At 54.5% G+C, this 12500-nt stretch overlaps 1 protein-coding gene across 1 annotated transcript; it reads right to left on the reverse strand.

Annotated features, from left to right (window-relative positions):
* Positions 1-545: 545 nt before the first annotated feature.
* On the reverse strand, positions 546-11000 carry LOC139247534 (rho guanine nucleotide exchange factor 1-like; the record flags this gene model as incomplete). Its single annotated transcript, XM_070871647.1, has 4 exons — positions 546-636; positions 3908-4018; positions 5903-5990; positions 10833-11000. Coding segments are annotated over 4 exons (452 nt in total), but the record flags the coding sequence as incomplete, so codon positions are not given.
* Positions 11001-12500: the final 1500 nt, after the last annotated feature.

The following is a 12500-nucleotide window of genomic DNA, read 5'->3' on the forward strand; positions in this document are numbered from 1 at the left end:
CTCCCTAACCCCACCCCCAACCCCCTCCCTAACCCCACCGCCAGCTCCCCCCAACCCCCTCCCTAACCCCACCCCCAGCTCCCCCCCAACCCCCTCCCTAACCCCACCCCCCCAACCCCCTCCCTAACCCACCCCCCCCCAACCCCCTCCCTAACCCACCCCCCCCAACCCCCTCCCTAACCCCACCCCCCAACCCCCTCCCTAACCCACCCCCCCCCCAACCCCCTCCCTAACCCCACCCCCCAGCTCCCCCCAACACCCTCCCTAACCCCACCCCCCCCAACCCCCTCCCTAACTCCACCCCCAGCTCCCCCCAACCCCCTCCCTAACCCCACCGCCAGCCCCCCCAATCCAAACCCCCCCAAGCCCCTTTCTGATCCTCACCCCCCACCAATCCAAACCCCCCAAGCCCCTCCCTATCCCCACCCCCCCAACTCAAACCCACACCCTCCCACCTACTCCCCAACCCATACCACAGAGCCCCCCCCTCCCTCCCGAAACATACCGCAGACCCCTCCCCCTACACCCCCATACCCTCCTGACGCTCTCCCCTACTTACTGGTTAGCTCGGAGTTGATTCTATCTCGAGTCGAGAACCCATTCTCAGAGTTGAGCATTGGATCCCTGTAGGACATGCTGGGTGGCGGGGAGCGGGTGGGGGAAGAGAGACAGAAGAGAGTTAAAGCACGACACAGACACAGACCATGAATGAGCTTCTCTGCACAGACACCTGGTGCCAGGGGTGTCCCAGCCCTGCATCATGGCCGAGGACCCAGTATCTCCAACATCCCCTCACCCTGCTACTCCACACAATCCCCCACTTCTTCACTGCAATCACACGCTTTTAAACACGTGCGGAACACAGGAGGCCCATTCGGCCCCTCGAGCCTGTTACACAGGAACAGGAGGCCCATACAGCCCCTCGAGCCTGTTACACAGGAACAGGAGGAGGCCCATTCAGCCCCTCGAGCCTGTTACACAGGAACAGGAGGAGGCCCATTCAGCCCCTCGGGCCTGTTACACAGGAACAGGAGGAGACCCATTCAGCCCCACGAGCCTGTTGCACAGGAACAGGAGGAGGCCCATTCAGCCCCTCGAGCCTGTTACACAGGAACAGGAGGAGACCCATTCAGCCCCTCGAGCCTGTTACACAGGAACAGGAGGAGGCCCATTCAGCCCCTCGAGCCTGTTACACAGGAACAGGAGGAGGCCCATTCAGTCCCTTGAGCCTGTTACACAGGAACAGGAGGAGGCCCATTCAGCCCCTCGAGCCTGTTACACAGGAACAGGAGGAGGCCCATTCAGCCCCTCGAGTCTGTTACACAGGAACAGGAGGCCCATTCAGCCCCTCGAGCCTGTTACACAGGAACAGGAGGAGGCCCATTCAGCCCCTCGGGCCTGTTACACAGGAACAGGAGGAGGCCCATTCAGTCCCTCGAGTCTGTTACACAGGAACAGGAGGCCCATTCAGCCCCTCGGGCCTGTTACACAGGAACAGGAGGAGGCCCATTCAGCCCCTCGAGTCTGTTACACAGGAACAGGAGGAGGCCCATTCAGCCCCTCGAGTCTGTTACACAGGAACAGGAGGCCCATTCAGCCCCTCGGGCCTGTTACACAGGAACAGGAGGAGGCCCATTCAGCCCCTCGAGTCTGTTACTCAGGAACAGGAGGCCCATTCAGCCCCTCGAGCCTGTTACACAGGAACAGGAGGAGGCCCATACAGCCCCTCGAGCCTGTTACACAGGAACAGGAGGAGGCCCATTCAGCCCCTCGAGTCTGTTACTCAGGAACAGGAGGCCCATTCAGCCCCTCGAGCCTGTTACACAGGAACAGGAGGAGGCCCATACAGCCCTTCGGGCCTGTTACACAGGAACAGGAGGAGGCCCATTCAGCCCCTCGAGTCTGTTACTCAGGAACAGGAGGCCCATTCAGCCCCTCGAGCCTGTTACACAGGAACAGGAGGAGGCCCATACAGCCCCTCGAGCCTGTTACACAGGAACAGGAGGAGGCCCATTCAGCCCCTCGAGTCTGTTACTCAGGAACAGGAGGCCCATTCAGCCCCTCGAGCCTGTTACACAGGAACAGGAGGAGGCCCATACAGCCCCTCGAGCCTGTTACACAGGAACAGGAGGAGGCCCATACAGCCCCTCGAGCCTGTTACACAGGAACAGGAGGAGGCCCATACAGCCCCTCGAGCCTGTTACACAGGAACAGGAGGCGGCCCATTCAGGAGGAGGAGCCTGCTCCGCCATTCAGTCAAACCGTGGCTGATGCGTACCTCAGCTTGCTCCATATCCCTGGATATACTACCCAGCAAAAACCGAGCGATCTCTGGCTAACACTGCACGGTATGTCGTGACCCAGTGGGAACAATGCTTTAGCAATGTTTTTGTGGGTTTTCCCCGTCCCCGCTGGAGCGCTCCCAGCCCGGCTCATTCGTTCGGGAGCTTCCCATCCTAGCACCACGAGGGGTGTTCATCTCGCCTCCCTTAGCACTGCATCCCCCCCCCGCCCCCGTGACACAGGGCCCCGCTGACCAAACTTACCCAGCGAGGCGCAAACTGTTCCTGGGCGCTAACTCTCCCGCCCCAACTTCAGCGCCCCGTAATCGTCACAGACAGTCCCTCAAAGCGAGGATGACTTGCTTCCACGCCAAAAAGGGATGAATTCACAGATGTTACAATGAAGGACCTAATATTCCGGATCCTGAACGACATCCTGAAGGGTGGAAGATGCCTGTGCGTGGATTTTTTTTAACATGGGGTGGCCGTTACACACCAGCCACCACACGGGCTTGACAGAGCGAGGTCTTGATCCAGGGGCAAGGGTTAACCAGGACCACTGGAGACCAGCTCTGCTGCACGGAGCGAGTGTGTGCACATATCGTAGTGTGGGCTGGGCCGTGCTGTCCCTGGGCCCTCGCCTCTTCTGAGCCCCAGATTCACGCCTCTCCTCGGCCCCGGTCACTTCCCTCTACAATCTCTTGCCGCTCCTTCGCCCCTCCTGCTGTACCTGCCCGCACTTCAGTCAGCGACCTGGCTTCGTAGCCACCGCCCTCCTGCAGCAGCACACGCTGCTCCCTGCAGTGGTATGTCACGGCAAGCTCCTCCCTCCAATGGCCCCGGCCTACTGATGGTCTTGCAGGCCAGGACAGAGCCGATTTCCGGGCTGGGCTGCCGCAAGCTCCTCCCTCCAATGGCCCCGGCCTGCTGACGGCCTTGCAGGCCAGGACAGAGCCGATTTCCGGGCTGGGCTGCCTCAAGCTCCTCCCTCCAATGGCCCCGGCCTGCTGACGGTCTTGCAGGCCAGGACAGAGCCGATTTCCGGGCTGGGCTGCCGTAAGCTCCTCCCTCCAATGGCCCCGACCTGCTGACGGTCTTGCAGGCCAGGACAGAGCCGATTTCCGTGCTGGGCTGCCGCAAGCTCCTCCCTCCAATGGCCCCGGTCTGCTGACGGCCTTGCACGCCAGGACAGAGCCGATTTCCGGGCTGGGCTGCCGCAAGCTCCTCCCTCCAATGGCCCCGGTCTGCTGACGGCCTTGCAGGCCAGGACAGAGCCGATTTCCGGGCTGGGCTGCCGCAAGCTCCTCCCTCCAATGGCCCCGGCCTGCTGACGGCCTTGCACGCCAGGACAGAGCCGATTTCCGGGCTGGGCTGCCGCAAGCTCCTCCCTCCAATGGCCCCGGTCTGCTGACGGCCTTGCAGGCCAGGACAGAGCCAATTTCCGGGCTGGGCTGCCGCAAGCTCCTCCCTCCAATGGCCCCGGCCTGCTGACAGCCTTGCAGGCCGGGGCCGCGGTGAGGCCAAAAGCCCAGCCCCGACGCGCTTTGCTAGCGTCGATGAGAGCTGTGCTGCCCTCAGTCCCGTCCCCCCTCCCTCGCGCAGTGACGCAGTGCGCGGGTACTCACGTGGGGCTGAGTGGCGCACTGCTGGAGGGTGGTACCAGACTGTTCCTGGGCACCAGCGAGGGCCGCAGCAGCTTCAGGGCCTCCTGCGTGCTCTGGATCTTCTCGCACCAGCTGTGGGATGTCAGGAAGAGCGGGTTAAGTTACTGCACGGGACGCTGGAAGCTTGTGGGGCAGAAATCCCCACCTCCCGGGACGCGTGCGGTTTTCCGGGTTGCGAAACCCGGCTTTTGCGGTCTGTCAAGCCCTGGCTTGGCCCATCCTCCGCGTCTCGGGAGTGAGGTCATGCACATGGGAACGACTGTGGTATTTACCCATATCTTGCCCGGCGAATATCCTGGAAACCCTTGTGCTTGGTAAACGCAGGTGTATAGCCGACTGTTACAGGCGTAGGAGTTTTATAAACACAATAAAATTAAATTAAATAAACACATTTTGTTAAAAACCCTGCCCACTATGGATAGTTTATTTAAAACCATCATTAAAAAAAACTATAAAAAATATATATTTATCTAATTTCTTAAGACATTAATAACCAATTTCAATGAATATTAATATGAGATGTATATTTTCTGTTATTTTAGTGTTTTGCGTGTTTTGGGGGCGTTTCTCAATCCTAATAATGGTAAGCCCAACTTACGGAGCTCCCATTATGATGAATGAGAACATACTGTACCCTGATTGGCTGCCCAGAGCCATGTGACTGCAGCTCCCGTCCTGCGCACGTCCCGAGGGGCACGCGCTGCGACGCGACGTCAGTGGCCTCAGGACCGGGAACTCGCGTGGGCGCCGCAGGAACAGGCCGGTGCGCTGCTTTATTAGTTTTTTTTCAGTGTTTTGCCCGCGGGAAGCCGCCGACCGGGATTTCTGGGCCGGTATTTTCCAGCCGCTGTGGGCCCACCCGGGTGAAGGGACGCTCTCCCCCCCCCACCCCCCCACCCGCGGGCTCCTCCGCAAGGCCAGCTTTGACCTGCCGGGGTTGGCATGCTTTTCGACCAAGGGGAGGTTCGTGACAGACAGACACGTTCCAGAAGGTAAGAACATAAGAAATAGGAGCAGGATTCGGCCTTACGGCCCCTCGAGCCTGCTCCGCCATTTAATAAGATCACGGCTGATCTTCGACCTCAACTCCACTTTCCCGCCCGATCCCCATATCCCTCGATTCCCCGAGAGTCCTAAAATCTATGGATCTCGACCTTGAATATACTCAAAGACAGCCTCCACGACCCTCTGGGGTAAAGAATTCCAAAGATTCACCACCCTCTGAGTGAAGAAATTCCTCCCCCTCTCAGTGCTAAATGGCCGACCCCTCAACCCGAGACTGTGACCCCTGGTTCGAGACACTCCAGCCCCGGGAAACGTCCTCCCCACATTTACCCTGTCAATCCCCCTCAGAATCTTGTATGTTTCAATCACATCACCTCTCATTCTTTTAAACTCTGGAGTGTATGGGCCCATTCGACACAACTCAGTGTCAGTACTGAGGGAGCGCCGCACTGTCGGAGGGGCAATACTGAGGGAGTTGTTTACCGCAAAATTAGCCCCCTACACAAGACTTCCCGATGCAATATTTGCGACGTATTTGAATTAAAAGCTTCACCTGTATCGAATGGATCCCTGGTACCCACAGTCTATTACCCTGAAATTTAACATGAACCAATCACGGGTCACACCATCAGCAACATTTATTCCCTTACACAAGAGCGAGGCAGAAAGCAAGCAATGTATTCTTTTTGTGAGACTTCCTGTTTATGTCGGAGAGCCTGTTAATCCAAGATACAAAGAAGTCTGACTTTTACATTATTGTAACTTTCCCGATGTTCGTTACAGCCAGCCACATTCCTGCACCCACCCACTGTCCGAACACAGCGGGAGTCAGCGGGTGGTGATCAGCAGCTCCGGGTGATTGTACACCATCGGTCCCCCCGCAAACCGTGGGAGCCGACAACTACGGTCGTCCCCCGACCCCCGCAGGTCCCCGTCCGGCCTCCGACTCACTTTCTCCTCTCGGAGATCGTCTGTGCCACCAGCTCGTAAATCTGTCCGCCTGTCTCAGTCTGAAACAGCACGAAGAATGCCTTGCGGTCTGCAACACAAGGAGGGGCGTTTGGTAATGACATAGGGGTGTGTCACGGGACAGAGACAGAGACGCACAGTCTCACACACACACAGTCAGTCTCACACACATAGTCAGTCTCTCACAGTCACACACACACAGTCAGTCTCACACACAGTCACACGTCTCACCTACAGTGTCACATAGTCTCTCACACACACACAGTCAGTCTCTCACAGTCACACACACACACAGTCAGTCTCTCACACACACACTCAGTCTCTCACACACACACTCAGTCTCTCACACACACAGTCAGTCTCTCACACACACAGTCAGTCTCTCACACACACAGTCAGTCTCTCACACACACAGTCAGTCTCTCACACACACACAGTCACACACACACACACAGTCACACACACACACACACAGTCACACGTCTCACCTACAGTGTCACATAGTCTCACACACACACACAGTCAGTCTCACACACAGTCAGTCTCTCACAGTCACACACACACAGTCTCACCTACAGTGTCACACAGTCTCACACACACAGTCAGTCTCACACACAGTCACACACGGTCACACACACACACACAGCCACAGTCTCACCTACAGCGTCACAGTCTCTCACACACACAGTTAGTCTCTCCTAGTGTCACACAGTCTCTCACACACACAGTTAGTCTCACACACAGTCAGTCTCTCACACACACACACGGCCAGTCTCTCACAGTCACACACACACAGTCACACACACACACAGTCTCACCTACAGTGTCACACAGTCTCTCACACACACAGTTAGTCTCTCACACACACACACGGCCAGTCTCTCACAGTCACACACACACAGTCACAGTCACACAGTCTCACCTACAGTGTCACAAAGTCTCTCACACACAGTCACACTCATGCGCACAACAGCGTGTATTTATACAGCACCTTTAACCCTTCACAACAGCGATTACCAAACAAAATTTGACACCAAGTCACAGAAGCAGATATCAGGGCAGGTGACGAAAAGCTGGGTCACAGAGGGAGGTTTTAAGGAGCGTCTTGAAGGAGGAGAGAGGTAGAGAGGTGGAGAGGTTTAGGGAGGGAGTTCCAGAGCTTGGGGCCCAGGCAGCTGAAGGCACGGCCACCGATGGTGGAGCGATTATAATCAGGGATGGTCAGGAGGGCAGAGTTAGAGGAGTGCAGACATCTCGGGGGGTTGTAGGGCTGGAGGAGGTTACAGAGATACATAGAAACATAGAAACTAGGTGCAGGAGTAAGCCATTCGGCCCTTCGAGCCTGCACCACCATTCAATAAGATCATGGCTGATCATTCCCTCAGTACCCCTTTCCTGCTTTCTCTCCATACCCCTTGATCCCTTTAGCTGGAAGGGCCATATCTAACTCCCTCTTGAATATATCCAATGAACTGGCATCAACAACTCTCTGCGGTAGGGAATTCCACAGGTTAACAACTCTCTGAGTGAAGAAGTTTCTCCTCATCTCAGTCCTAACGGGCTTACCCCTTATCCTTAGACTGTGTCCCCTGGTTCTGGACTTCCCCAACATCGGGAACATTCTTCCCGCATCTAACCTGTCCAGTCCCGTCAGTATTTTATATGTTTCAATGAGATCCCCTCTCATCCTTCTAAACTCCAGTGAATACAGGCCCAGTTGATCCAGTCTCTCCTCATATGTCAGTCCTGCCATCCCGGGAATCAGTCCGGTAAACCTTCGCTGCACTCCCTCAATAGCAAGAATGTCCTTCCTCAGATTAGGAGACCAAAACTGAATAATATTCCAGGTGAGGCCTCACTAAGGCCCTGTACAGCTGCAGTAAGACCTCCCTGCTCCTATACTCAAATCCTCTCGCTTTGAAGGCCAACATACCATTTGCCTTCTTCACCGCCTGCTGTACCTGCATGTCAACTTTCAATGACTGATGTACCATGACATCTAGGTCTTGTTGCACCTCCCCTTTTCCTAATCCGCCGCCATTCAGATAATATTCTGCCTTCGTGTTTTTGCCACCAAAGTGGATAACCTCACATTTATCCACATTATATTGCATCTGCCATGCATTTGCCCACTCACCTAACCTGTCCAAATCACCCTGCAGCCTCTTAGTGTCCTCCTCACAGTTCACACCGCCATCCAGCTTAGTGTCATCTGCAAACTTGGAGATATTGCATTCAATTCCTTCATCTAAATCATTAATATATATTGTAAAGAGCTGGGGTCCCAGCACTGAGCCCTGCGGCACCCCACTAGTCATTGCCTGCCAATCTGAAAAGGACCCGTTAATCCCGACTCTCTGCTTCCTGTCTGCCAACCAGTTCTCTATCCACATCAGTATATTACCCCCAATACCATGTGCTTTGATTTTGCACACCAATCTCTTGTGTGGGACCTTGTCAAAGGCCTTTTGAAAGTCCAAATACACCACATCCACTGGTTCTCCCTTGTCCACTCTACCAGTTACATCCTCAAAAAATTCCAGAAGATTTGTCAAGCACGATTTCCCTTTCATAAATCCATGCTGACTTGGACCGATCCTGTCACTGCTTTCCAAATGTGCTGCTATTTCATCTTTAATAATTGATTCCAACATTTTCCCCACTACTGATGTCAGGCTAACCGGTCTATAATTACCCGCTTTTTCTCTCCCTCCTTTGTTAAAAAGTGATGTTACATTAGCAACCCTCCAGTCCATAGGAACTGATCTAGAGTTGATAGACTGTTGGAAAATGATCACCAACACATTCACTAATTCTAGGGCCACTTCCTTAAGTACTCGGGGATGCAGACGATTAGGCCCCGGGGATTTATCAGCCTTCAATCCCATCAATTTCCCTAACACCATTTCCTGCCTAATAAGGATTTCCTTCAATTCCTCCTTCTCACTAGACCCTCGGTCCACTAGTATTTCCAGAAGGTTATTTGTGTCTTCCTTCGTGAAGACAGAGCCAAAGTATTTGTTCAATTGGTCTGCCATTTCTTTGTTCCCCATTATAAATTCACCTGAATCTGACTGCAAGGGACCTACGTTTGTCTTCACTAATCTTTTTCTCTTCACATATCTATAGAAGCTTTTGCAGTCAGTTTTTATGTTCCCAGCAAGTTTCCTCTCATACTCTATTTCCCCCTCCTAATTAAACCCTTTGTCCTCCTCTGCTGAATTCTAAATTTCTCCCAATCCTCAGGTTTGCTGCTTTTTCTGGCCAATTTATATGCCTCTTCCTTGGATTTAACACTATCCTTAATTTCCCTTGTTAGCCACAGTTGAGCCACCTTCCCTGTTTTATTTTTGCTCCAGACACGGATGTACAATTGTTGAAGTTCATCCATGTGATCTATAAATATTTGCCATTGCCTATCCATCGTCAAGCCTTTAAGTATCATTCCCCAGTCTATTCTAGCCAATTCACGCCTCATGCCATCAAAGTTACCTTTCCTTAAGTTCAGGACCCTAGTTTCTGAATTAACTTTGTCACTCTCCATCTTAATAAAGAATTCTACCATATTATGGTCACTCTTCCCCAAGGGGCCTCGCACAACAAGATTGTTAATTAGTCCCTTCTCATTACACATCACCCAGTCTAGGATGGCCAGCTCTCTAGTTGGTTCCTCGACATATTGGTCTAGAAAACCATCCCGAATACACTCCAGGAAATCCTCCTCCACCGCATTGCTACCAGTATGGTTAGCCCAATCAGTATGTAGATTAAAGTCGCCCATGATAACTGCTGTACCTTTATTGCACACATCCCTTATTTCTTGTTTGATGCTGTCCCCAACCTCACTACTACTGTTTGGTGGCCTGTACACAACTCCCACTAGCATTTTTTGCCCTTTGGAATTCCATAGCTCCACCCATACCGATTCCACATCATCCAGGCTAATGTCCCTCCTTACTATTGCATTAATTTCCTCTTTAACCAGCAACGCCACCCCGCCTCCTTTTCCTTTCTGTCTATCCTTCCTAAATGTTGAATACCCCTGGATGTTGAGTTCCCAGCCTTGGTCACCCTGGAGCCATGTCTCCGTGATGCCAATTACATCATACCCGTTAACTGCTGTCTACGCAGTTAATTTGTCCACCTTATTCCGAATACTCCTCGCATTGAGGCACAGAGCCTTCAGGCTTGTCTTTTTGACACACTTTGACCCTTTAGAATTTTGCTGTAATGTGGCCCTTTCTGATTTTTGCATTGGGTTTCTCTGCCCTCCACTCTTACTATTCTCCTTTCTATCTTTTGCTTCTGCCCCCATTCTACTTCCCTCTGTCTCCCTGCATAAGTTCCCATCCCCCTGCCATATTAGTTTAACCCAACAGCACGAGCAAACACTCCCCCTAGGACATTGGTTCCGGTCCTGCCCAGGTGCAGACCGTCCGGTTTGTACTGGTCCCACCTCCCCCAGAACCGGTTCCAATGCCCCAGGAATTTGAATCCCTCCCTTCTGCACCACTGCTCAAGCCACGTATTCATCTGAGCTACCCTGCGATTCCTACTCTGGCTAGCACGTGGCACTGGTAGTAATCCTGAGATTACTACCTTTGAGGTCCTACTATTTAAACTTAGCTCCTCGCTCCCGAAATTCAGCTTGTAGGACCTCATCCTGTTTTTTACCTATATTGTTGGTACCTATATGCACCACGACAACTGGCTGTTTACCCGCTCCCTTCAAAATACGGACGGGTGTAGGGCTGGAGGAGGTTAGAGATGGGGAGAGGTATCGGGGCTGGAGGGGTGTAGGGGCTGGAGGGGGTTACAGGGACAGGGAGGGGTCTGGGAGCTGGCGGAGGTTACAGGGATAGGGAGGGGTGTAGGGTGTAGGGTGTCGCCTCCCCCCACCCGAGATGCCCACCTGTGGCGACGTCGCGGGCAAGCACACTGCCCAGTTTGATGATGGGGCACAGAACCTGCTTCCCCTCAGTCATGCCCATTGAGTTCTTGCCATGACACTTCAGCACCATCTTGTCGTCCACTTTCTGCATCAACAGCAGGATATCATCCAGTAACAGCACATGGACATCTGGGGGAGAGAGAGAGAGCGTTAGAGTGCGGGGGGGAAAAGAGGGAGGACGAGAGGGCGGGAGAGAGAGAGAGAGAGGGCGGGAGAGAGAGAGAGGGCGAGAGGGCGACAGAGAGAGAGAGAGAGGGAGAGCGAGAGAGAGAGAGAGAGCGAGAGCGAGAGCGAGAGCGAGAGCGAGAGCGAGAGCGAGAGCGAGAGCGAGCGAGAGCGAGAGAGGGGAGGGGGAGGGGGAGGGAGAGCGAGAGCGAGAGAGCACGACCGAGAGAGAGAGAGAGAGGGGGCTGGAGAGAGAGAGAGAGAGAGGAAGAGAGAGAGAGAGAGGACGAGAGAGAGAGAGAGGACGAGAGGGAGAGAGAGAGGACGAGAGAGAGGACGAGAGAGAGAGGACGAGAGAGAGAGAGAGAGAGAGAGAGAGACAGAGAGAGAGAGAGAGAGAGAGAGAGAGAGAGAGAGAGAGAGAGAGAGAGAGAGAGGAGGGAGGACGAGAGGGCGACCGAGAGAGAGAGAGAGAGAGAGAGAGAGAGAGAGAGAGAGAGGGAGAGAGAACGAGAGGGCGACAGAGAGAGAGAGAGAGAGAGGACAGAGAGAGAGAGAGAGAACGAGAGGGCGAGAGAAAGAGGACGAGAGGGCGACCGAGAGAGAGAGAGCGAACGAGAGGGCGACCGAGAGAGAGAGAGAGAGAGAGAGAGAGAGAGAGGACGAGAGAGAGAGAGAGAGAGAGAGGACGAGAGGGCGACCGAGAGAGAGGACGAGAGGGCGACCGAGAGAGAGGACGAGAGGGCGACCGAGAGAGAGGACGAGAGGGCGACCGAGAGAGAGGACGAGAGGGCGACCGAGAGAGAGGACGAGAGGGCGACCGAGAGAGAGGACGAGAGGGCGACCGAGAGAGAGGACGAGAGAGAGAGAGAGAGAGGACGAGAGAGAGAGAGAGAGAGAGAGGAAGAGAGGGCGGGAGAGAGAGAGGGAGAGGGCGGGAGAGAGAGAGAGGGCGAGAGGGCGACAGAGAGAGAGAGAGAGGGGGAGAGCGAGAGAGAGAGAGAGAGAGAGAGAGAGCGAGAGCGAGAGAGGGGAGGGGGAGGGGGAGGGGGAGCGAGAGCGAGAGAGCACGACCGAGAGAGAGAGAGAGAGGGGGCTGGAGAGAGAGAGAGAGAGGGCGAGAGAGAGAGAGAGGACGAGAGAGAGAGAGAGGACGAGAGAGAGAGAGAGAGAGAGAGAGAGAGAGAGAGAGAGAGAGAGAGAGAGAGAGAGAGAGAGAGAGAGAGAGAAGAGAGAGAGAGGGAGTGAGGGAGGACGAGAGGGCGACCGAGAGAGAGAGAGAGAGAGAGAGAGAGAGAGAGAGAGAGAGAGAGAGAGAGAGAGGGAGAGAGCGAGAGAGCGAGAGAGAGAACGAGAGGGCGACCGAGAGAGAGGACGAGAGAGAGAGAGAGAGAACGAGAGGGCGAGAGAAAGAGGACGAGAGGGCGACCGAGAGAGAGAGAGCGAACGAGAGGGCGACCGAGA

Source organism: Pristiophorus japonicus, unplaced genomic scaffold (assembly GCF_044704955.1).
Source record: "Pristiophorus japonicus isolate sPriJap1 unplaced genomic scaffold, sPriJap1.hap1 HAP1_SCAFFOLD_2704, whole genome shotgun sequence".
NCBI lineage: Eukaryota > Metazoa > Chordata > Chondrichthyes > Pristiophoridae > Pristiophorus > Pristiophorus japonicus.